The sequence below is a fragment of the Balaenoptera acutorostrata genome, chromosome 8 (genome assembly GCF_949987535.1).
Source record: "Balaenoptera acutorostrata chromosome 8, mBalAcu1.1, whole genome shotgun sequence".
NCBI classification, from domain to species: Eukaryota; Metazoa; Chordata; class Mammalia; order Artiodactyla; family Balaenopteridae; genus Balaenoptera; species Balaenoptera acutorostrata.
The window spans coordinates 76408128-76433051 of NC_080071.1; the positions used below are offsets into that span (position 1 = coordinate 76408128).

At 58.7% G+C, this 24924-nt stretch overlaps 2 protein-coding genes across 16 annotated transcripts in view; both read left to right on the plus strand.

The window, feature by feature from the left end:
* The window catches only part of SPEG (striated muscle enriched protein kinase), a 56024-nt gene extending 36067 nt beyond the window's left edge, over positions 1 to 19957 (plus strand). For 11 of the 15 annotated variants that reach the window (XM_057550842.1, XM_057550844.1, XM_057550843.1 and 8 more), the window contains 25 exons: positions 183 to 306; positions 421 to 596; positions 3151 to 3263; positions 3611 to 3779; positions 4026 to 4122; positions 4224 to 4424; positions 5462 to 5519; positions 6116 to 6193; positions 6314 to 6492; positions 7017 to 7043; positions 7679 to 7831; positions 8013 to 8055; positions 9086 to 9154; positions 9395 to 11351; positions 11654 to 11788; positions 14496 to 14612; positions 14754 to 14921; positions 15014 to 15136; positions 15313 to 15480; positions 15610 to 16225; positions 16717 to 16956; positions 17042 to 17265; positions 18071 to 18146; positions 18383 to 18532; positions 18894 to 19957. In XM_057550842.1, coding sequence (XP_057406825.1) covers positions 183 to 306; positions 421 to 596; positions 3151 to 3263; positions 3611 to 3779; positions 4026 to 4122; positions 4224 to 4424; positions 5462 to 5519; positions 6116 to 6193; positions 6314 to 6492; positions 7017 to 7043; positions 7679 to 7831; positions 8013 to 8055; positions 9086 to 9154; positions 9395 to 11351; positions 11654 to 11788; positions 14496 to 14612; positions 14754 to 14921; positions 15014 to 15136; positions 15313 to 15480; positions 15610 to 16225; positions 16717 to 16956; positions 17042 to 17265; positions 18071 to 18146; positions 18383 to 18532; positions 18894 to 19086 — 5654 coding nt within the window. In that variant the 3' untranslated portion in view covers positions 19087 to 19957. Of the gene's footprint in view, positions 1 to 182; positions 307 to 420; positions 597 to 3150; positions 3264 to 3610; positions 3780 to 4025; positions 4123 to 4223; positions 4425 to 5461; positions 5520 to 6115; positions 6194 to 6313; positions 6493 to 7016; positions 7044 to 7678; positions 7832 to 8012; positions 8056 to 9085; positions 9155 to 9394; positions 11352 to 11653; positions 11789 to 14495; positions 14613 to 14753; positions 14922 to 15013; positions 15137 to 15312; positions 15481 to 15609; positions 16226 to 16716; positions 16957 to 17041; positions 17266 to 18070; positions 18147 to 18382; positions 18533 to 18893 lie in introns of those variants that run through there. The other 4 variants (XM_057550845.1, XM_057550841.1, XM_057550853.1 and 1 more) reach the window with 3 other exon arrangements.
* A 2448-nt stretch (positions 19958 to 22405) lies between these two features.
* On the plus strand, positions 22406 to 24248 carry SPEGNB (SPEG neighbor). Its single transcript, XM_057550889.1, has 4 exons — positions 22406 to 22533; positions 22878 to 23185; positions 23774 to 23915; positions 24110 to 24248. The coding sequence occupies exons 1-4, from the start codon at positions 22406 to 22408 to the stop codon at positions 24246 to 24248; spliced, it is 717 nt and encodes a 238-aa protein (XP_057406872.1).
* Positions 24249 to 24924: the final 676 nt, after the last annotated feature.

Consider the following 24924-nt stretch of genomic DNA (forward strand, 5'->3'; position numbering starts at 1 on the left):
CAATCCCAGCTCTGCTGCTTGCTTCTGGCTGAGTTCCCTAGACAAGTCGCTAAACCTCTCTGAACCTCGGCTTCCTCGTCTGTAAAAATGGAGCTCGCATGGCGATTGGGAGGGTTCAAGGAGCAGTGGGTGCTGAGGATCTGGTGTCAAGCCCAGCATAGAGCCAGCCCTCCTGCTCCCAGGCCCGCTCCTGGAGGAGGCGCCCGCCGTGCTGGACAAGCCAGACATCGTGTGCGTGGTGGAGGGACAGCCTGCCAGTGTCACCGTCACCTTCAACCACGTGGAGGCCCAGGTCGTCTGGAGGAGGTGGGGCCCACCTGGCATGCCCTACTCCTCACATGAGGCAGTCCCGCTCTAGCCGGCCAGGCCGACCTCCCTGGGGCTGGATCCTGGGTGACCTCTCTGTGCTGTGTCCCTTAGCTGCCGAGGGGCCCTCCTAGAGGCCCGGGCGGGTGTGTATGAGCTGAGCCAGCCAGACGATGACCAGTACTGTCTTCGGATCTGCCGGGTGGGCCGCCGGGATGTGGGGACCCTCACTTGCACTGCCCACAACCGCCATGGCACACAGTCCTGCTCGGTCACACTGGAGCTGGCAGGTAGGTGACAGCTGCCTCCCTCCCTCTGAGGCCCACAGCCCTCTCCTCACACCCCCAGGTGAACACACCCACCTGCCAATCCTATGTCTCCCCTCTCAGGCCTGTCCATCATTAGATAATACTATAATTAGATAGTACTGCCATAATAATAGCAGTACTAGTAACAATAGCAGTACTAATAAGATACTTATTGAGCACCTAGTATGTGCCAGGCTCAGTGCTAAGTACCTTACGTGTATCACCTCATTTAATATTTACATCAACCCTGTGGGATGGAGTCAGTTATTATCGCCATTTTACAGATGGGGAAACTGAGGCCCAGAGAGTGTGCTAAGTAACAGGCCCAAGGTCACACAACCTAATAAGTCAGGAGCTGGGATTCAAGCCTGGATGCCCCACAAAGCCAGCCAGTGTTCTTAGATCCTGTGTTAAACACAACAGGAAATAGTACTTCAAATGAAACAAACTGGGAGGAGGTGGGGGACCAAGTCAATTTAAAAAAGAAAAAGGCCCAAGTGAGGCATCTTATCCCCAGACTCCCAGCTCTGGGGATCCTGGCTGCTGCCCTTTCACACAAGCCTGTTTGACAGGGCCTTCCAACCTCTGCAGTGAGGACCCTTTTTATAATTTCTCCTTTCGAGATGTAGTCTCTCAGACTGTAACATGCATGAAGTAGTAATTATCTTGTTTTCCGGTTTGTTAATTAACTCTAGACGTATGTAACTGCCACTCCGAACGTCAGATCAGCGTGAGCTAAACAGTGTTACCTGCTGAGTAGATAAGATTCCAACCAAATGCAAAGAAAGTGACATTTTAGTTAGCACAGGCCATCTTATCACGGGGTAAATGTACATTTTCTAGTGCTTTAAAAAAAATTGTTGAAGTTCACTTGAAACCTTCTGATCCTTTGACCTTCGTAGACTGACCTCTGTCACTGCCCCCATCTCCACTCCCAGCAGACCAGGGACCAGATTCCTAGAGGGCAGGGCAGGCAGTCTTAAAGTAGGAGAGAGGTGGCAGTAGGGTGTGTGAGGAGGAGATGCAGGGGCGCTACTGGCCCCGCGGTAGATGGGGTACTGGTTTCCCTTTTATGTGTCTTCCCCTTTGCCCAGCTTCCCCCCACCCCACCCTGGCACTTCTTACTCAGCCACTGCTTTGCTCCTTGGTTTTGTGTGTGTGTGTGTGTGTGTGTGTGTGTTTCGTCGGCCGCACTACGTGGCTTGCGGGATCTTAGTTCCCCGACCAGGGATTGAACCTGGGCGCCCCGCCCTGCCATGCAGTGGAAGCACGGGGCTAACCACTGGACCACCAGGGAATTCCCAACCACTTTGCTCCTTGACCGTACCATCTGCAGGACTCATCTTTCTTCCCAGATATAGGAGGAGCCCTGGGGTTTGGGGAGGCTCTGGACACTGAGAGCCCTGCAGCCAGCCTGGCTGGGACAGTGACTGAGGGAGACCGAGTCCCAGCTGGCCAGGGCTAGAGCAGGCCTGGGGCTTGGATCCACACCCCCTCCTGCTGTGCCCCACCCCCTACCCCCCAGGTGGGTGGAATGGCCTCTTTCCTCCACACCTGCTCCGCTGATGCATCTTCCCCAGGATGACCTCCCCCTTTATCTGTATAAAAGTTGAGCTGTGTGCCTGTGGCCGGGTAGTGCTCCTTGCCCAGCACCCCTGCTTTTCCCTCAGGGCCTCTCTCCCACTCCCTTTAAAGCCCAGATCCTCAAACATTCTCAGAGGAGGGGGAGGGCACCAGGAAGTCATAGGCTTCTCCGAAAAGCACAAGCACATTGGAATATGTATTTAATTCCATCATGAGAATTAGAAGCTGCTTTACCAGGAAATAACACAACCGCATGTTATGTGCAGAGAATAAAATCAGTCACATGTGGGAGAACTAAACTGAGAATCGGTACCCGTGGATTCATCTTGCCATCTCCCAGATGGCTGAAGGCCCCTTAAATATTTAAATAAGATTCAGAGAGAAAACTTCAAGATAGAGGCAATGCCCTCCGTGAACTTGATTCAGGGTCACAGACTGAGCCGCCAGCAGGGCCCAGAACGGTTTGAGTTCGAGAAGCCCACGGTAGGACTGTGCTGAAGGGCCACCACCCACAGGGGGCAGTGTCGGCCACTCCTCGCCAGCCCATTAATGCAGTGAGGGAAGCAGCTCAGGACAGCCAGTCCTGATTTTCCAAGAGAGGCAGGAAGTCCAGATTTCTTTTGTGTGTGAAAATCTCCTAATTTCAAAGCTGGCAAATGAATACTGAGAGCCAAACAAAGCAAGCCTGCACCCCCGGCTTGGGTTTTCTGAGATTTGGAGAACGTCACGTTTGGATTTGCAGGGACACCATTTGGTCCAGGCCAGGAACTCATGTTGCTGGGGGCGGAGTTTGAGAGCCCCAGGGTGGGCTGCTGGGGCTCTGGCGGGGGGACAGGAAGGGGGTCTGGTGTTCCGCCTGAGCCAGTTGCTGAGGGAGGGCTTAGAGAGGCAGGCCCCGTGACCCCCATATTCTCTCCCCTCCCTCCCCCACCCTCACCCCTGTGTGTTTCAGAGGCCCCTCGGTTTGAGTCCATCATGGAGGACGTTGAGGTGGGAGCTGGAGAAACCGCTCGCTTCGCCGTGGTGGTTGAGGGGAAACCACTGCCGGACATCATGTGGTACAAGGTCAGAGGCTGATGAAGGCCTCCGTGGAGTCCGAGCTGGGGCTGGCCAGGAACCTAGGGGGAAGGGAGGAGTGATTTCCTGGGGGTGTGGGAGGGGTCAGGGGAGCCTGGACCAAGAGCAGAGCAGTTGCCAGAGGTGTGATAAGGAGGAGGAAGTGGGACCCAGAGGTGCTGGTGACCTGGGAAGTAAGGGTGGAGCTGATCCTGGGTCTGAGCAAGACCCCTAGGGCGGAGATAATGGTGGGCCCTAAGGTAGGGATGAGACTGGGTCTCTGGCGTGGAGGTAAAGCTGGGTCCCAGGTGGAGGGGAAGCCAGGCCTGGACTGGAGGTGACGGCCACCTCTGCAGGACGAGATGCTGCTGACCGAGAGCAACCACGTGAGCTTCGTGTACGAGGAGAATGAGTGCTCCCTGGTGGTGCTCAGCGCGGGGTCCCAGGACGGAGGCGTCTACACCTGTACGGCCCGCAACCTGGCTGGCGAAGTCTCCTGCAAAGCAGAGTTGGCTGTGCACTCAGGTGGGCTGGAGTTCAAGAGAGTAAGGCCAAGTGCTCACCCAGGAATCCTATGTGAGCGCCCTCCCACCAGGAATCACTCACCCGGCCCTTCACTCCAGACCACCACCTCCTCCAGCCCCAGCAGCTCTGCCTCGGGCGCCAACATTCTTGCTTCTCTTCCGTGTCTTCCATCTGCCCTCCCTGTCCCAGTCTCTTGCCCTGGTTCCTTCTTGCCCTCTCCACCTAACACCAGGCATCTCTCCTCAGCTCAGACAGCTATGGAGGTGGAGGGGGTCAGGGAAGACGAGGAGCAGCGAGGAAGGAGACTCAGCGACTTCTATGACATCCACCAGGAGATCGGCAGGTGTGGAGCTAGGAGGGGGTGTGGTGTCCGGGGCCCAAGGGAGGCTGGGCCTGAGGCTCAGCAACGCCTGAGCCCTGTCCGCTCCCCGTGTCCTCACCCAGGGGTGCCTTCTCCTACCTGCGGCGTGTAGTGGAGCGAAGCTCCGGCCTGGAGTTTGCAGCCAAGTTCATCCCCAGTCAGGCCAAGCCAAAGGCATCGGCGTGGCGAGAGGCCCGGCTGCTGGCCCGGCTCCAGCATGACTGCATCCTCTACTTCCATGAGGCCTTCGAGAGGCGCCGGGGACTGGTCATTGTCACCGAGCTGTATCCTGGGACAGGCTGGGCGGGTGGGGGACACATGGCCTGAATGACTGGTCCTTGTAACAGCCAATTAGCAACACATTTCACACTTTACAAAATGGTCCCATTGACAACTGGGAGTTCTGAAGACATCTTATAAATACTTCACAGAGTGGAGTCTGGAGACTTGTGTGAAAAACAACATTTTTTAGCTTAAATTTACATAGTGCTTGATGTGTGCCTGGCAGTGTTCTAGGAGTTTTACAGATATTAATCTATTTAATCATCACGTATGCTTATCTCTTGTAATTTTATTATCCTCATTTTATAGATGATGAAACTAAGGTATAGAGAAGTTAAGTAACTCATCTGAGGTCACACAGGTGGCAAAAGGCGCATGATTTTTATCATGAAATGCAATACAGTATATCTGAACATTTGCAGTGACCCCATTAATACTTGGCTTTATTTGAGAGGCTCTTCTCATAAAGAATGGATTTTATCCTTTCATAAGAGCTATGGTTAAACAAAGTCACACTGAGGTAAGGATGCTGGATGGTTGGCTTGTCACTGCCACTAGCAGGGTGACCGTGTCCTACATGCTAGCCTCCCAGTCTGTACTGTTCGAACCCAAACCTCAGTAAAATGAGAAATTACTATGTGTCCTGGGCCTTCTGGGTCATTCTCAAATAGAGTCAAGGAGTCCATCCACAGTCAACAAAATGCTGCTCTATCTTGATCCTTATAGATACTTCACAAGGTGGGTGAGAGGAGTCTTATCCCTGTTTGACACCGGAGGGAACCTAGGCTCAGAAAGGTTAGGTGACTTGCCTGAGATCCCACAGCAAGTGAGAGTTCAAGCACGGTTGTCCCATCTAAGCACCCAGATGACAGGGGGAAGAGGGAAGGTGCAGTTGCTCACTGGTAGCAGATGTGCTTTTCGGGGAGGGAGGACCCTGTGCTGAGCTGGGACCCGACTTGAGCTCTGGGGGTGGAGGGCACTGCCTAAGGCAGGCCCAGCAGTTGGCACTGGTCACTGTTCTCCTTGATCCAGGACATAGCTGCACAGAGGAGCTGCTGGAGCGAATGGCCAGGAAACCCACCGTGTGTGAGTCTGAGGTGAGGGCAGTGGGTGGTAGGGGCCAGGTTGGGCACCAGTGTTCACCCACCTGAGCTCTGAGACCCGAGGGGTGCGTCCTGAGCATGCCATCTGTGCCCGCGAATAGGCCAGGGGTGGTGGTGGAGAGCACTGTTAGGTAGGCAGCAAAGCCCCCTTCCCCCATCAGAGCACACCCCCACACTGGGACTTAAATTGTCTTCTGAAAATTTCGGCACCCACCCTGGCCCCCAACTCTGTTGTTTCCCAGTATTCCTCACATAAAGGTTCCTCAAGCCTTACCCCAGAAGGAGCCCCATCTAGACTGTGTTCAGTCTCAGTGCTGTCCTGCCATGTAGGGCTGTACAAGTTGTGCACTGCACAATTCTTTTTATTATCATGCAAATGGCGCTCTCCTATAATGGTGCTGTGCCCAACTTGTGCAGTTGTATATGGAAGCCCTGAATCTCAGTAACCCCAAACCTATGTTTCAGCCCCCTCCACCAGCCACCTGAAGGCCACTTCCCAAGCATGGCCTGGCTTCTTGCTACAACCCTGGTGGTGATCAAACATAATACCCCACCCCCCGCCCCGGACTCTGGGCCTCCTGTTTCCACAGATCCGGGCCTACATGAGGCAGGTGCTAGAGGGAATATGCTACTTGCACAAGAACCGTGTGCTGCACCTGGATGTCAAGGTGAGATGCAGGTGTGGGGTGGGGAGCGGGCAGCGCGCCTGTGAGTGTCCTGTGGGAGCCAGGCACTGGGGTGTCCTCCCCGCTGCACTCAGCTCCCGTGTCTTGCCTTGTGTCCCGCAGCCTGAGAACCTGCTGGTATGGGACGGTGTGCAGGGTGAGAAGCAGGTGAGGATCTGTGACTTCGGGAACGCCCAGGAGCTGACTCCGGGAGAGCCCCAGTACTGCCAATACGGCACACCCGAGTTCGTGGCACCCGAGGTTGTCAACCAGACCCCTGTCTCTGGGGTCACTGATATCTGGTAACGTTGGCATACTGGGCTGCTGGGACGGGCCAGGGCAGCTTCCCTCAGTGCCATGCTGAGGGCTCGCTCAGTGGCAGAGAGGAGCTTTACTAAGCCCGGATGCCTACTGTGACAGTTGGCTGGTGGCATTGCTCACGGGGGTCTCCTGCCCATGTCACTACCTCCCCCTCATCCATTAGGGCTGACCCAATCACTCAAGGCCTCAGCCCTCACAGTCCTGGGTGCTGGGCCTCCGTACCTACAGCCACCTTGTCGCCCCCAGTGAGGCAGGCACGGTCTCTTGGTCCCCAGACTCCTCTGGGCTTCCTAGGCTGGTCCTGCCATGACCCTTGAGTCCTCCAGGCATGTCAGGATCTCTGGGTTCAGGGTCCTGCCCCAAGGAGGCAGCCCTGTGCCCATTTGTCCATGGCAGTGTTCACAGGGAGGACCTTTTCTCAGTAGATCAGTGGTAGCAAGAGGACTGCTCACTTGTGGTGGGACCTGGGCTGTCCTCTTATCCATCCACTCTCCTTTCCCCTCAGGCCCGTGGGTGTCGTCGCCTTCCTCTGGTAAGGACCCCTCTGCACTCAGGACCCCGTCTCCTAACAGTCTCGTAGCAGGCCCACCCCTAACGTTTGCAGAGCCTGGGGCAAGAGAGAAGTTGGGGGCCTGCAGCCTGCCTCTTCTCTTCTGCACCCTGGTTCCTTCCTGCACTGGGAGGGGCCTCACATGCATGAATGTGGACGCCCAGACTGAGTGTCCAAGCTCTGTCCGCCACCACGCTCCTCCATAAGGGGTGGGCACACATGGCGTGCTTGGGAGGCCAGTGCCGGCTCAGTGCCATTTAGGCAGGGAACTAGTCCAGAACGTGGGCTACAAAGGGAAGGCCCAGGCTCTGGGGGCATATCCCCTTGGCATAGGCTCCTCACCTCAGGGACAGGCCGTGGCTGGAGGAGGGCTGGAACAAGGTCCTCTAGAGCACGGGCCTGGGATAAGGACCTGGTGGCCCAGGGCTCAAGGCAGTACTGCCTCCTTGCCCATTCAGGGGATCGAGTAGGGGCAGGACAGGCAAAAATCTGCAGGATTCTGCCCAGATTCACCCAGCCTCCGCCTGTCCCTGGCCCTGTGCTCCCACTGGCACCCCACTTTGTCTCATCTCAGCCCCAGGGCCCACCTCTCACTCCAGCCATCTCCACCCCTGCAGCCTGACGGGAATCTCTCCGTTTGTCGGGGAGAACGATCGGACAACATTGATGAACATCCGAAACTACAATGTGGCCTTCGAGGAGACCACGTTCCTGAGCCTGAGCAGGGAGGCCCGGGGCTTCCTCATCAAAGTGCTGGTGCGGGACCGGCTGTGAGTACGAGGCCCGAGGAGCCTCCCCAATGCAGAGTCCCCTCACGCCGCCCCTACTCCTGCCCAAGCCTCCGCCCATAGACAGTCAATCCCCCAACTCCTTAGAGGCCCCGTTTTCCCAAACATTTATTGAATGAATGAATGAATGATAAATCCCTTCTTAATCCTCTTTCCTTTGCAGGAGGCCTACCGCAGAGGAGACCCTAGAACATCCTTGGTTTAAAGTGAGTCTTGTCTTGCAAAATGGTGATAGAAGAGGTGGAAGGAGCGAGAACATTATTAACAGCTCCATTTTATTGAGTCCCTAGTGTGTACAGTAACCACGATATGCATTTTATTTACATATGATCTGTTAGCCTGACAATAGCTCTACAGAGGAAGGTATTATCACTCCCCTTTTGCTGATAAGGAAACTGAAGCTCAGCTTGGGGTATCATGGACTCCGAGGCACAGGTCTGGACCCCAACCCCTCGTCCTAGGGATGCTCATCTGTGTTCTCCCTGGCTCTCGAGACCAGCCCCAGTCCTCCTCACTCCTGTGGCTCGCCTCCATCCTGCCCTGGTCCCACACAGTGTGCTTGGTGGGTGGCCTGGCTGTCTTGTCCTCTTGGTTTTGAACTCCCTATGGCAGAGTTCTCACTCAACTTCAAACTCCAGCACTGCAGGGCACAGCGCCAGGCAGAGGGAGGGGTTCAGCAAATGACCCAGAAAGAGCGACTGAACAAACCGTCCAGGGAGCATTGTGCTGGGTCAACAGAAGGCTGAGGTCATTCTGGTATCTGTCCTTGGGGTACAAACCTGGTCTCTCAGGTCAGAAATGAGCTCTGAAAAGGTGGCTGAGGGAAGCATCTGAAGTCTGGCCCCCCAGGGCTCCAGATAGATGTCTGGGGCACTGTCTCTATGTGGAGACAGATGGTGAGCTGGGGAGCAGGGTTCAAGCTGCGGGCCTGAGCACAGGCCTCCCAGGGCAGCCAGTGCACCAGGACAGGGCCTTGAGCCCTGGTGTAAGCTCTGAAGCCTAGGAGCCACTGATTTCCTGCCTCTCCGCTTAGGTTCAGGGAATTTGTCCACACGTGGGAACCTTGACTGTGGGAGTTATTGTGACAGATCCCCTGGGAAAGGGAGCCCCAGGAGCCCAGACTCGACGCTGCTCTGTCTACTGTCCCCTCCTGTGGACGTTGTCTCTCCGTTGCCAAACCTGGAAGGTTAGGGTTGACAGAGGACTTTCCCTCAGGCCCTCTTTCTTGGTTTACAGGCACAGGCAAGGGGCGCAGAGGTGAGCACGGATCACTTAAAGCTATTCCTCTCCCGGCGGAGATGGCAGGTGAGTTTGGCTGGGCCCTGCTCTGTGGCTTCATCTTCTCATTCTACAGCCTTCTCTCTCTAACCCTGCTTTTTCTATCAGGTGCCCTCACTTCTGCTCATCTGTCTTCATCCACCTTTTAATTCTCTCAGCTCCCACTTCTGCCTGCCGTAGCCTTCTCCCCTGGGGATGAGGTGGGCCTGAGTGGGTCAGTTTGGCCCCATGGGTCCCTCAGGTCTGACTCTAGTACCCTGTCTCCAGCGCTCCCAGATCAGCTACAAGTGCCACCTGGTGCTGCGCCCCATCCCTGAGCTGCTGCGGGCACCCCCGGAGCGTGTGTGGGTGGCTGTACCCAGAAGACCACCCCCTAGTGGAGGGCTGTCGTCCTCCTCCGATTCTGAAGAGGAAGAGCTGGAGGAGCTGCCCTCAGTGCCCCGGCCGCTGCAGCCTGAGTTCTCGGGCTCCCGGGTGTCCCTCACTGACATTCCCACTGAGGATGAGGCCCTGGGCACCCCAGAGGCTGGGGCCGCCACCCCCATGGACTGGCAGGAGGAAGGAAAGGCCCCTTCTCAGGACCAGGAGGCCCCCAGCCCTCAGGTCCTCCCCTCCCCAGGCCAGGAGCCCAGCCCCCGGCGGGGAGAGCTCCGGAGGGGCAGCTCGGCTGAGAGCGCCCTGCCCCGGGCCGGGCCGAGGGAGCCGGGCCGGGGCCTGCACAAGGCAGCGTCTGTAGAGCTGCCGCAGCGCCGAAGCCCCAGCCCGGGGGCCACCCGCCTGACCCGAGGAGGCCTGGGCGAGGGCGAGTATGCCCAGAGGCTGCAGGCCCTGCGCCAGCGGCTGCTGCGGGGTGGCCCTGAGAATGGCAAGGTCAGCGGCCTAAGGGGCCCCCTGCTGGAGAGCCTGGGGGGCCGTGCCCGGGACCCCCGGCTGGCTCGGGCGGCCTCCAGCGAGGCAGCACCCCACCACCCGCACCCACCCGAGACCCGGGGCCTGCAGAAGAGCAGCAGCTTCTCGCAGGCTGAGGCAGAGCCCGGGGGCCGGCACCGCCGAGCTGGGGCACCCCTTGAGATCCCCGTGGCCCGGCTCGGGGCCCGCAGGCTGCAGGAGTCTCCCTCCTTGTCCGCCCTCAGCGAGGCCCAGCTACCTAGCCCTGTGCGGCCCAGCGCCCCCAAGCCCAGTGTCCCTAAGGCTTCAGAACCTCCTGTCGCCACACCCAGTGATGCTGCACAGCCCTCGGCACCCCAGCCTGCCCGAGAGAAGGCCCCAGAGTCCACGCCAGAACCAGCCCCCAAGCTTACACAGCCCCCCCTAGCTCCGCAAACCCTAGCGGCCCCCCTCACACCCTATGCCCAGATCATGCAGTCGCTCCAGCTGTCAGGCCACGCGCAAGGCCCCCCACAGGGCCCTGTCGCATCGCCGTCGGAGCCCAAGCCCCACGCGGCTGTGTTCGCCAGGGTGGTCTCCCCACCTCCGGGAGCCTCCGAGAAGCGCCTGCCTTCGGCCGGGTCTCCGCCAGGGCCATTCGGGAAAGCCCGGGTCCCTACAGTGCCCCGCAGGCCAGGGAGCAGTCTCAGCTGCAGCATCGAGAACCTGCAGTCGGAGGCCGTGTTCGAAGCCAAGTTCAAGCGCAGCCGTGAGTCGCCCCTGTCGCGGGGGCTGCGGCTGCTGAGCCGCTCGCGCTCAGAGGAGCGCGGCCTCTTCCGCGGCGCGGAGGAGGAGGATGGCATGTACCGGCCCAGCCCGGCGGGAACGCCGCTGGAGCTGGTGCGACGGCCCGAGCGCTCCCGCTCCGTGCAGGACCTCAGGGCGGTCGGGGAGCCGGGCCTCGTCCGCCGCCTCTCGCTGTCGCTGTCCCAGCGCCTGCGGCGGACCCCACCCGCGCAGCGCCACCCGGCCTGGGAGGCCCGCGGTGGGGATGGGGAGAGCTCAGAGGGCGGCAGCTCGGCGCGGGGCTCCCCGGTACCGACGGTGCGCAGGAGGCTCAGCTCCACGCTGGAGCGGCTGTCGAGCCGCTTGCAGCGCAGCGGCAGCAGCGAGGACTCCGGGGGCGCGTCGGTCCGTAGCACGCCGCTGTTCAGCCGGCTGCGCAGGGCCACGTCCGAGGGCGAGAGTCTGCGACGCCTGGGCCTCGCGCACAACCAGCTGGCCGCCCAGGCCGGCGCCACCACGCCTTCCGCGGAGTCCCTGGGCTCCGAGGCCAGCGCCACGTCGGGCTCTTCAGGTGAGGAGGGGCCCAGGAGGGGAGAGTGGAGGGCGAATGTGTGAACAAGTGTGTTTGGAGTGCGGGTGTGGGGCTGGGATGACAGGTGCGCTGGAGGGACGCTCTGGGAGAAGGAGAGGGCCGGGGACACCCACCGCAAAGAGGCTCAGGCGTTTCTGGAGGCCCTGAGGACGGAACTGGCAGGGCTGGGCTGACGGGAGGCCGAGGGGCAGAGGCTGGTGTGGGAACAGGCTAGGGTCGGGGCCAGAAGTTCTCTATTCTCTCGTACCGGCTGGGCAAGTGCTCTTGGGCCTGGTTCTTAGCAGCTCCTGCAGAAAGCCGAAGCCGCCTGCGCTGGGGCCTCTCTCGGCTGCGGAAGGACAAGGGGTTGTCACAGCCAAGCCTCTCTGGCAGCGTCCAGGAGAATTTGGGTCACCAGTATGTGCGCAGCGAGTCAGGTAATAGAGGCCTGCTCGGTGAGTAGTCCCCTTTGAGCCGCCCGGGAAGGTCACAGCCGGGTGGGGAGATGGCCCACGTTGGGGGAGCCCTGGCAGCGGTGGAGGGAGCCTGGAGTCAGGAAACGACAACAACAACAATAATAGCAGCAGCTACCGTTAATTAGCAATGCCAAGCGTCCTATTAAGCACTTTACAAGCATTGCCTCACTCAACCCTCCCACATTGCTTAGGAACTATTCTCATCATCTCCGTGTCTTACAGGTGAGGGAACAGAGGCTTAGCCATGCTAAGTAGCTTGTCCAAGTCACAGAGCTGGTAGTAAGTGGAGCAGCCAGAAGGCTGGACTGTATGACCCCCTGCAGTCAGAGCCCACAAGTGGCTTCGTGACATCGTACTAATGCCTTTCTTTGGCCAGCCTCTGGTCTCTGTCACTGGGTGTGGTACTGACGGAGCTCGGGATAGGGCTCCCTGCCTCTCAGCCCCCCTGCAGATGTGTGTATGCATGAACATGCTCCCAAAGACACCCTTTCTCTCCCAGCCTAGCGGCCCGCAGTCTGGACTGTGCCTCCAACCTTCCATTCATTTCTCTGTAGCCCCAAACACCCGATCGCCCCTCCCTGTCCCCTCTGCTCCTACAGAAGGCACTTCGCACAGATAAGCAGCCTCTAGGGCTCTTTGCTGGGGGGAGGGACACCTGGGATATGCCCTGGTCTGTTTCTCTTGCCACTTGTCCTGGGGCTGCAGGGAGGGAGGTATTCTCCACCTGGGTCACCTCAGTCCTCTACCTGAAAGGGGGGTGTTACTCAAGGACGACAAGCAAAGGTTCAGGAGGCCAGGGTTTCCAGACCAGCCTGCAGAAAGCAGCAGGCCCACCAAACCGGGCTGCGTGCAGCACCTTTATCAGTCACCATCTTCTCCAGTTTCTGATAAAACTCCTCAGAACTGTCCCAGACGCGCCTCAGCCAGGCTTGCTACTGGACACGTAACCGTGTCTCGCCTTGGCCAGGGGAGCCAGGGCATCTCACTCGAGGCAGTAGACGGTGGGGCTCTACTGAGGGAACAGGAGGGAGGGAGGCCAGCTGGTGGGGGCAGTGGTGGAGAAGGAGGGGGGAGAGAGAGGGAAGCCAGCACTGAGGCCTGGGGACAGCTGATCCCTTCCCACCTGGGGCCTCCCTCCCACCTCCGTTTTGCTTGTGCAGCTGATTTCTTGCCGAGGCGAGGCCGTGTCCCCTTACTTCACCCTCTCCCCGCTCCCCGCAGGAGGAAGGCCCCATGTCCACTTTACCAACTAGGGCTGGCCCCTGGGGAGGTGGGGGTGGGACTGGCAGAGCTGGGCCAGGGTCACCTTTCACCTCTCCTCCTCGGCTCCCTCTCTCTCCCCCCTACCCAGTACCCTCACTTGGTCTGAAGGCAGCCCACTGACGAAACTATATTCACTTAATGTTATTGGAGCCTCGGTGTGGGACCCCTCCTTGGGGAACACTGGGGTACAGTGGGAGAGGGGGCACGCTGCTGTCCCGATATCCACTTCTGCAGATCCTCTTCGGCCCAGTTCATCCGTACCCCACTCCCTCCTGATTCCGCAGACAGGCAGCAGCTGGGGCTCCCAGGGGTATCTACCTCTCAGCTCTTTCTGCCCACGTGAAAGAAATCCACCGCCCCCACCCCGCCCCCGCCATCCCTGGACCAGAATGGGATTTTTCTAAAAAGACATTCCCAGGGAGCAGGAGTGCAAATCCTCATGGCACTAAGGAGCCACAGGCCAGCAAAGACCTGGAGCAAAGACATTGGCCATCCGCAGCCCTGCCGTGGGCCCATTCACCAGCCGGCTGTGAAGCCAGCTTTGCTGAAACAGCCTCTTCCCCTGGGGGTCTGTGCCTGGCTTCTCTACTGGGCATATTAACAAGATAATAATCACAACAACAATAGAAGCTAACATCTTTGAGCATTTATTATATGTTAGACATCTGCTAAGCGCTTTACATGCCTCTTTGAATTCTCATAACAACCCTCTGAGCTGGATGTTATTATTTTCCTCAATTTACAGACATGGTCCAAGGTCATGCAGACATTGTCTGTTTCCCCTTCAAAAGCTCTCACCACTTAGCTGACCTGAGGGAGTGCGTAGAAGGTCTGGGACGGGCTCCCCAGACCCCAGGGGGCATGAGGGATGGGGGAGACTGACACACACTTTCGGGGTCTGCCCCAGGTTTGCCTTGACTTCAGGTCTTTTGAGATTGCACATTTTGACTGAACATTTGTTCACTCCTGGGAGTCTCAGCTCAGGTCACCAGCTCCTGTCACTTGCCCTACGGTGCCCCAGAAGTCATAGGTGTTGCAGGAGCTTAACCACTGTAGTTTTTCAATATTTGTTTTTGCTTTATCTAGTAAGTTCTTACAGAGCACTTACTTAGTGCCAGGCCCTGCTCAAAGTGACTTAAAAACATACGAGGTAGCAGCTACCAAGCATCTTCAATAGTCAGTAAAAGATAATTCTACACACAGTGAGTGCCTGGGAAACTGATGCTTGCCCCGAAGGAGATTCTCAAAGGCAAGGCCTTCTACTTCCCACCTCTGACCGGGAAGAGATGGCCTTTCAGGCTGCTCCCTGAAGGCAGCGCCAGCTCTCACGTGCACCCTCCCGTCGGTCAGCAGCGAGCGAGCCAGGGTCCCCGCAGACCCATGGCTGTCTTTGCTCTCCCTCCAGACTTCCCCCCCGTCTTCCACATCAAACTCAAGGACCAGGTGCTGCTGGAGGGAGAGGCAGCCACTCTGCTCTGCCTGCCAGCAGCCTGCCCTGCGCCCCGCATCTCCTGGATGAAAGGTGAGGAGACCACTTCTCCCCCACAGAGAGGGGCAGGCAAGTGGCCCCAAGGCCAGGGGATGTTCAGTGGGAAGTGGCAACCGGGGGTGCCCAGAGGGGGGCTTCACTCAGCAGCCCCTCCTGCTCCTCCTTTGCCCCCAGACAAGCAGTCCCTGCGGTCAGAGCCCTCCGTGATCATCGTGTCCTGCAAAGACGGCCGGCAGATGCTGAGCATCCCCCGGGCGGGCAAGCGGCACGCCGGCCTCTATGAGTGCTCAGCCACCAACGTCCTGGGCAGCGCCACCAGCTCCTGTACCGTGGCTGTGGCCCGTGAGCCCGGGGCAGGGACCAAGGGGGATGTGATGGGGGAGGGGCCCTAAGCTAAGGCACAGGGGCTCACTGTGGCTCCTTTCTCTTGCCAGGCATCCCAGGGAAGCTAGCCCCTCCCGAGGTGCCCCAGACCTACCAGGACACGGCGCTGGTGCTCTGGAAGCCAGGAGACAGCAAGGCACCTTGCACGTACACGCTGGAGCGGCGGGTAGATGGTGAGGGACCGGCAGGCTGGTGGGGGGGTGTGGGGGAGGGAGGGCGGGTGGAGGGCAGGGAAGCTGGGGAGACAAGTGCCTTCCCTGGGCACAGGTTCCCAGGCTCCTCACAGATGGCACTGGGAGCTTGGGCCATCCCTTCTGTGGCCTCAGCCCCTCCCCCATGCTGCCTGTAGGTGAGTCTTCCTGGCACCTCGTGAGCTCAGGCATCCCTGACTGTTACTACAACGTGACCCACCTACCAGTTGGCGTGACTGTGAGGTTCCGTGTGGCCTGTGCCAACCGTGCTGGGCAAGGGCCTTTCAGCGGCCCTTCTGACAAGGTCCTCGTCAGGGGCATGCGAGGTCAGTGGGACAGGGTGGGGGATGTCCAGAGAGGGCAGGGGACCCTGAGTCCAGGGTCCACCCCCTCCTTGGAGCACCCGGTTTTACCCTTGGGGCACCACGGTGATGATTTTCTCTGTCTCCACTTAGACTCCACGGCTCTGCCATCTGCTGCTCACAGAGACGCCCCTGTTACCTCAGGGCCAGCCAGGGCCCCGCCTCCTGACTCTCCTACCTCACTGGCCCCTTCACTGAGCCCCTCCCCAGCTCCTGCTCCCCCAGGCCCCCAGTCAGCCCTTCTCAGCCCCTCATCTTCCCCAGCACCCCCCAGCCAGGCCTTGTCCTCACTCAAGGCTGTGGGTCCACCACCCCAAACCCCCCCACGAAAGCACAGGGGCCTGCAGGCTGCCCAGCAAGTAGAAGCTACCCCACCCAGTGCCCAGGTCCCCCCGAGTGAGCCCAAGCCTTCCGTCCCCGACACTGGGACCCCGACCACAGCTTCCACCTCTCAAGGGGTGAAAACAGCATCTTCCTCAACTCCCCTGTATATGGTGACCTCCTTTGTGTCTGCACCACCAGCCCCTGAGCCCCCAGCCCCCGAGCCCCCTCCTGAGCCCACCAAGGTGACTGTGCAGAGCCTCAGCCTGGCCAAGGAGGTGGTCAGCTCCCCTGCGGGTGGTCCCCCCAGTGCTCCCAGGCCAGAGGGCACCACTCTTCGAAAGGGCCCCCCTCAGAAACCCTACACCTTCCTGGAGGAGAAGGCCAGGCAAGCAGGGCCAGGGCTGGGGAAGAGAAGGAGGACAGAGGTGGGGAGTGTGTGGAACTCTGGCAACACGGGGATTTGGAGAGAAGACCAGCCTGCTGGGGCCTGGGGAGGGGGCAGGGAGCCGGGGGAGGGGATGAGATCTGGGTCCTTAGCATGATTAAGTTCAGATTTTCTCTGTGCCAGGCACCGTGCTAAGTGCTTTGGCCATATGATCTCATTTAACATTCACAACTGAGAGGGAGACACTGCATTATTCCATTCCACAGATGGGAACACTGAGGTTGGAGAGGTTATGGGATTTGCCTGAGGTACTGAGCCAGTTAGTGGCAGAGCTGGGGCTCAAACCCAGGTTCCTGGGATTGAACTCCAGAGCCCCCCTGGGAACCACAGCATTCTTGCCCCCAGCAGTTGCTGCTACTCCCTGCTTAGCCCACAGAGTGCAAGTGTTCCCCTCTCTCCTCTGAGCCTATGATATCCCCCCCAACACACAGGGGCCGCTTTGGTGTAGTGCGCGCCTGCCGGGAGAATGCCACCGGACGAATGTTCGTGGCCAAGATCGTGCCCTATGTGGCCGAGGGCAAGTGGCGGGTCCTGCAGGAGTACGAAGTGCTGCGGACGCTGCACCACGAGCGGCTCATGTCCCTGCACGAGGCCTACATCACCCCACGTTACCTCGTGCTCATCGCTGAGAACTGCGGCAACCGGGAACTCCTCTGTGGGCTCAGCGACAGGTAGCTGGGCATTCTGGGGGAGCAGGAAGCAAGGATGGGGGGAGCTGAGCTGGGATATCACCTGATCCCACCCCCATTCCTCTAGGTTCCGGTATTCAGAGGACGACGTGGCCACCTACGTGGTGCAGCTGCTACAAGGCCTGGACTATCTCCATGGCCGCCACGTGCTGCATCTGGACGTCAAACCAGACAACCTGCTCCTGGCCCCTGACAACGCCCTTAAGATCGTGGACTTTGGCAGCGCCCAGCCCTACAACCCCCAGGCTCTGCGGCCCCTTGGCCACCGCACGGGCACGCTGGAGTTCATGGGTGAGGGCACCATGCCAGCCGGGGGGGAGGTGGGGTACTGCCAAAGGGGCAGCAGCCAGGGCTCACCCCACTTCACTCACATGTGTACCATTTATTGAGTGCTTACTGTATGCAAGCAATGAATTAAGTCCTTTCCATGGATTTTTTTCAGTTTCTCTTTATAATAGCCCTGGAGATTGGCATAATATTACCCCTGTTTTACAGATGAGGAAACAGAGGCGCCGTGAGGTATTTGTTCAATATCAGACAGTTATAAATGGTAGCGCCAGAACTTGATAAAGCCAGAAAGACAGGAGAATCAATTATTAATTTATGTAAAAAAGGGGAACCAGCTACCATTTAGCTACCTGCTAAATACTTTCTGTTGGTCCTCTCCATTCCTTAGAGTAATTCTGCAAGCCACACTTTACAGATGAGAAGATGGAGAGCCAGACAGGTTTCGTACATTGCCCAGGGCCCTGTCGCTAGAAGGGGCAGGCTGGGGTTAGAGCCAGCCAGGCTGATTTCAAAGGTGCTTAATCTTGGTGTGGGCCACACCCTTTGTGAATGGGCGCCCAACTTCGGAGCTGATCCAGGAGAGCTGGTGACCCTGGTTCTTAGCTCCTCTGCAGTTCTGGGGACCACCCACCATTCAGTGCCTGGGCTGATTCCTCAGGTGCCCCACATCTCCCCTGGGGGCCACTCTGCCCGCTGGCATCCAGGGCCTGCTGCTCTGGTTGTACCCATGGTCTGGGGCCTCCTCTGCCTCTCCCTGGTCCCTTGCCACCAGGAAGCTGGTTCAACTTGGCCTCTTGTCTCCTGTCAGCTCCTGAGATGGTAAAGGGAGACCCCATCGGCTCTGCCACGGACATCTGGGGAGTGGGTGTGCTCACTTACATCATGTGAGTGCCCCCAGGACCCACCCTCTGCCTGTACCCTCCCCCCCGCCTCCCAGCCACACATGCATGTGCACACTCGTGCACGCACACACACACACGCACATACACACACGAGTACCCAGGTGCGGGTAGCCTTGTCCCCGAGCGCTGTGCCCCTAAGAACCTCCACACTAACGTCCCCCTGGACCTGTGAGTTGACCCTCAGTCTGCATCTGTCAACTGAACTGTCTCTTCCACAGGCTCAGTGGACGCTCCCCGTTCTATGAGCCAGACCCCCAGGAAACGGAGGCTCGCATTGTGGGGGGCCGCTTTGATGCCTTCCAGCTGTACCCCAACACGTCCCAGAGCGCCACCCTTTTCTTGCGAAAGGTCCTCTCAGTACATCCCTGGTGAGTGGGTCCCACACCTGCCAACCTCCCAGCATTACCTGCCTCTGGCCTCAGACTGCCCTGGCCCAGCCCATGCCTAAGCCCCCAACTCCTCCCCCGCCCCAGTAATACACTGCTGCTGCTACTACTACTACTTTTCCTACTCCTACTCCTCCTAAGTGGCTGCACTACCACCATTTAAAGCCCATAACAGCCCTATGACGTAGACAGAATCACTGCCCCCATTTCAGAGACTGGGAAACTGAGTCCCAGAGTTGTCTAAGCTCACTCACTCGGGGCAAAGTCCTCTGGGAGGGTGGGGCCGCCTCCCTGCTCTGGGAGCCATGCCTGCAGGCTCACTGTCCCTGGCTTCCCCTGGCAGGAGCCGGCCCTCCCTGCAGGACTGCCTAGCCCACCCATGGCTGCAGGACGCCTACCTGATGAAGCTGCGCCGCCAGACGCTCACCTTCACCACCAACCGGCTCAAGGAGTTCCTGGGCGAGCAGCAGCGCCGCCGGGCCGAGGCTGCCACCCGTCACAAGGTGCTGCTCCGCTCCTACCCAGGCAGCCCCTAGTGGCTCGGACCACAGCCCGGCCTCGGGCTTCGACTCGGGGTTCCTGCTGACGCCCCCTGGACATTCCAGGGCCCACGCTGAGCCGGGTGGGCCCGGGGCTTTGGACACCAGCAGCAGCAACATCCGGCCGGGCTATTACCTCATGGACCTGCGGGGACAGAGACCCCGGGCTTTGGCCAATGCCACCCGGCCAGAGCCAGAGTGGGAGACCCGTTGTCCAGGCTGGGTGGGGTCAGGAACAGGAAGAGGGGCAAGAAGGGAATGGGCAAGTGACGAGGAAAAGAAGATGAGGAATAGGGAAGGGGAGACTCTCGGAAGGTTCTGGGGGAGGGAGACAGTGCATCTGGGGGAGAACCAACCCAGGAGGGTGTGAGTGGCTGAAGAGGAGGAAAACGGGTAGACCAGGGTGTCTACAGGCCATGGGCTGGGAGTGTTAGTGAAGCAGGGACAGGACATGTAGACGGTGCCAGGAAGCCAGAGCCAGTATGTGAGAGAGGGCAGTGAGGTGGGGGAGGGAGAGGAGAGATGACTCAGGTGGGGCTGGGGTGGCCAGCTGCCAGCATCCCCAGAAGGAGAAGCATGGAGGGCTGAAGGCTGGAAGTAGTGGTCTCTTGAGCCAGCGGTCTCCTCCTATCCCAGTGGATGCAGCCCTGGGCACTGTGCTGGCCCGAGGATGTTCTCATCACCTCTCCGTGGCCTTCGCCCTTCTTCCCATTAATATTTATTTATTTATTGACTTTTATGAAGTCTCTCTGCCATCCAATCCCTACTGCCTATGTTGTCCTGACCATCCCCCAAGCCATTCAGGTGTCTGTGCAGCTGTCTGTCTGTCTGTCTGTCACAAGGAAAATAAAAACGGCAAGCAGCAGGACCTATGTGTGTGGTCTATGGGGAGGGATGGCTAGGGGTACAGGGGGTGCACGATGCTGGGGGTACTGGGACAGGGGCATTCCAGCCTTCTCTGGGCCAGTGAGAGCCAAGGTATAGTAGCTAGCACCTTGGGAGCTTCCTACCCCACCCCTTGACCCTCCTGGACCCTCACCTCTCCCTTATTCCTAGAGGGAGGAAAGATGTAGGTCTGTTTCTCCATCTAAAGTTTCTGGAATCCTGGCAGGACCACTGAATCCCCACCACCGCCCTCTAACCAGACTGGTGGCCCCCACCTCTTCTCACGTGTTCCATCATCACAACTGGGAGGACGCTGGGCTCTGGAATGGACCAGCCCACACCCCAATCCTGGCTCAGCCTTCTGCAGTCTGCCCAGGAGACAGGGCAGCTCTGGTCCTGACCCCTGGGGCAGAGGGGGTTTCATCATGATGATTGGTCAGAGCAGGATGTGTGAAGAGCTATAGAGGAAACCAGGACAGGCCCACGTGCCCACGCTCTCAGTGTTGGAGCACCGATCAGGACACATGGGGTACCAGCTGCACAGGGCAGCTGTGAGTGCTCTGGTTGGCGTGTCTGCTGTGATGGGGCTGTAGACAAGCATTTTCCTAGGGCCCAGGGACACTCAGTCTGGACCTTCTTAGTCCCATGGCAAGCCATGGGTCCACTGGGGGCTAAGGGGCCTTGACGCTAAGTGCCCCCTGCGGTGCCACAGAAGGGTCACTGGGTCCTATAACTGAGCTGCCCTGCCCTGAGGTGGGGGGAGGGGGAGCCAGTTCTTGTGTCCGGAGGGACTTTTCCCCCCTGCCCCTCCTCCCATTGCAACTCTGCTCTTGGCAATGTAAAAGGAATAAAGGCTTTCACCATGAGCAGAGGGAGCTGGTGCTGGTGTGTTGCTGATTGAGGTTGAGGGCCCCTTGGATGTAGCCCAAACAACCCTTTGTCCAGCCCACCCCAGTCTCTCTGGCTTCCCAGGACCCCAGGGAAGAGGCAAGCCCCATCATCATAAAATAAGAGGATATTAAAGCCAGCTGGAAGGGGCCAGAGGGACACCTTTCCCACCTGCCATTTTAGCGATGAAGATATACAGTTTGCCTGTGAGAATCTCTAATCCCCTACACACTGCAAGTGTTTTCATATAAAAATCAGGTGCCTGAACTCATATCTTGATAAATGGTAAACTTCTTCTCCCGTCCCCCCTCTGATCTTGAGCTTCCTTCTCATCTCCATTGGAAATGGCATGTGAACTGCTTGTTCCAAACCCGGAGGAGCAAAGGTAATTTATGTCAGCAGAGCCATGTCAAAATTGCTCTAATCAAAAGGTGACAGCGCTCCGCACCTGGGCGGGCAGTTACAATGAATAGAAGTAAGGCTTACCTGGTGCCCTGGCCTGGGCAGACTGGACTCCAGGCAAGTCTCAGAGGGATTAACCCCTTCATTCCAGGTGCTCTGATGCCCCTATGCACCAGCTGATGCCCAGAGAGGGAGCTTGGGCAGACCTAGAGTTTTAGAGCCAGTATTAGTGCCAGTCTCCAGGGACAGTGTAGCCCAGCCGGACCTGACCATGTCACATGGAGGGGAGTGAGTGGAATGGGGTGGCAGGAGAGGATGCTGTTCTCAAAAATCTTTAAGGTCCCCTCTAGGTTTATCTCAGTTTACCACCAGGAAGCACAGTGTGGAAATGACAACCCTAGACTCCTGGGGTGGGGGGAGTAAAGCGCTTCCGGATTGGTTCTGACTGCCGCGTGGCCCTCTCGTAATTGGCTAGATGGACAGTGAAGTCCATCGCTATTCTGGCTTCAGTCAAGGGCACCTCCACAAACACTCGCACCCCTTAACTGACTGTGTCCAGGAAGGACACGTTGTCCCACTGTCCAGGGACTGACCTGAGTGTAAACTACCCCAGCAAAGAGCTGAGTCTCTTGTCGACCTGAGGCCTTGTCTGGTCCTCCTGGGACCTCCTGCTCTGGGAGGACATGGGGCCGCATCCAGCTGCCCAGCTGTCAGGGCGCTGACGTGTGATGCACCCCAGAGCCGCTCGGGTTTCCCCCCGGGGCTGCCCCAGTGGCTGAGTTAGCATCCCAGGCATCCTCAGGCTAAATAAGGAGCCTGTTTGGGTCAGGGGGCGGGGGCTGGGGTCCCCAGGGGCTTGGGGCAACCACGCCAAACAAGGCAAGGAGAGGAGTGATGTATAAAACCTGGGCCTGGGGCTGAGCACCTGCCCGCGCCCTTGCTGTGTCATCTGGAAGGGCTCCGTGCCTCCTGCTACACAGCCAGTGGACCCGAGTCCTGAAGTCGATCCCTCACGGTGAGTTCAGATCCTCAGGTCAGCCCTAGACACTCCCACGTCGGGAGATGTTCTGAATCCGCAGGGAAAGGGCTGAAGTTTGGAGTCTCTGTGTCAGCCTAGACCCCTTTGTTTTCTGTTCCACAGATGTCCAAAGCAGCTCCTGCCGAAAAACCAGTGGCTGCAGCCCCGCCTCCAGGAGGTACCCTGGATATCAAGGACCCCCAGGTCCAGAGGGCGGCCATTCGCATCCAGGCCTCTTACCGGGGCCACAGGTGAGGGGGAGCCCTGGAGAACCTCTGGAGGAAGGGAGCTGGAGCTGCAGAACGCTCATGACTGCATTTGGGGGATGGACGGGGGCTGAGCACAGTGTCATGGACCACTCGGGTCACTGGACTTAGGGGAGAGCAGTTACTGAGGTGTGGAAGGGTGGCTGACACAGAGTAGACAATTTTATTAGGGGAACAATTCAGTAGCCATCACCTTCCTTACCCAGCCCCATGTTTAAGGGTCTAGTGGGCTGAGGGGTGGGCAGGGGACGCTGTACGGATGGACAGGGCTGCAGGCCACCCGGGGCCGTGTCATGGGAACTCTGGTCCCTGACCTGGGCCGCGGGTAGGTCCCGGAAGGAGCTGCGCGAGAAGGGGCCGCCGCGAGTGCTGGAGGCGCTGAAGGATGTGGTGCTGATTGAGGGCAGCGCGGCTAAGCTGACTTGCCGCATTTCGTCTTTCCCGGACCCATTCATCCGCTGGAGCAAGGACGGCAAGGAGCTGCGCGACGGGCCCAAGTATCGCTACGTCTTCGAGGACCCTGACGTAGTCGCACTGGTGGTGCGCGACGGCGAGCTGGCAGACCTGGGCCAGTACAGCATCAACGTAACCAACCCCTTCGGCCAGTGCTCCGACTCGGCACGCATCCTCGTGGAAGGTACGTGCGCCCTGGGTGCAGTGCCACCGTGCAGAGCAGCACCACACAGCGGGCGGCCGCAGCCGGCTCCAGCCGCGTTTACCTCTGAGCCTTGCCGAGTCCGGATGGGGATGTGGCCCAGCCCCGGCACAGCCTAAGGCACAGAACAGGGCGCAGCGCCGGCCGCGCGTAGTCCTTTCCTACCCCAGAATTCTGTCCCATACAGCCTAAGAAGTCCGCTATGGGCTTCAGTCACTCGATTCCAGGGCCTCAAGGTCACAGCGAGCCAGAAGCAGAGCCAGGGTTAGAGCCCTTGTCTTCTGGCTCTCAGCCCAGGGCAATTTCCAAGGCGCCGCGAGATGTGTGACCATTCCCGGACTTTCACCCCTAGAATCTCTTTTGATCCTCCCTTCACCTCTGCGAAGGGCAGGATTAGTCCCGTTTGACAGTTGAGGAGATGATGCCCCAGAGAGGCTAAAGACTTGCTCAACGTCACACAGCGAGCTTAAATCCATCTCCTATTTAGAGCCGGGTATTAGCTGGGGAGGCGATGCCCCTGCCCGCCTCACCTCTAGGTTCCTCACTGGGTGGCCCTTTTCCTTCCTCTAGTACCGGCGAAGATTCAGAAGGGACCGGATAACACTAAGGCGCGCAAAGGCACCACGGTAACGCTGACTGCCGAGATCATGGGCGAGCCTGCGCCCGACGTGGGCTGGACCAAGGACGGGGAGGACATCGATGAGGACGACAGGTGTGGGGGGGGGGAGGGACTTGCAGCAAGGACAGCGCCTGGAGCAGGAGCTTGGGCGGGACGGGGCCCAGAAACTGGAGGGAGTGGGATGGGGGCGGGGAATTTGGGAGGCGAAGAACAGAGCTGGATAAATAGCCCGACCAGGGCGCGCGTAAACTGACCGCAGGCCCTGCCCTCCCCTTCTTCCCACCTAGAGTGTTCTTCGAGATCGGCAGTACCACCACGACGCTGACTATCCGCCGGGCCACGCCTGAGGACAGCGGCAAGTACGAGGTGTACGTGGAGAACAGCCTGGGCATGGACCAGAGCTTCGCTCGCGTGGACGTGGCCTGAAAGGGACCCTCAGACCCTTCACCCTGGCTGGAGCCCCGGGTGGGTGGGACAGACAACCCTCCTTCATCTTGCTTAATAAAGCTGCTCTCGCTGACCCTCCGCGTCTATTCGGTTCTTTTGAGACGCCATTTCCCCTGCATTTGCACCCACGCTTTATTCCCAGACCTACACCCCAAGGTCACAGAATGTTGGGGTCAGAATGTTTGCGGAGTGCCTAGTCTAGTGCTTCATTCTGCAGACAGTAAATCTGAGACAGAACTTCTCTCACGGTCAGAAGTTCCTTCACTTTTCAGACAGACTGTCAGAGGAGTCTACGACTCCGCCTTCTCTCCTTTTGTATACCTCAAGCCCCACCCTCTCCTGGGGGTTTGCACTCTGGGCCCTCCCATTTCAAGGCTGGCCACACCCCCTCAGGTCTCTAGCCTCGCTCTTCCCTGTGACCCGGCTCTAGGCTTTGGCTGGTACCCCTGGGCCCTTTCCTAGACAGCTTAGGTCCTAATCTTAAATTCCAACCTCTGCTTCTCAGGCGCCATCCCTCTTATTTATATCCGCCCCTAGATTCCTTGGCCACACCCCCGTACTTTCCCATAAATCCCACCTCCTCCCTCGGTTAGAAAGCAAGGAGATAGTAAGAACTACAATTCCCGGCAGACTCCGCGAAGGAGTTCTCGCGACT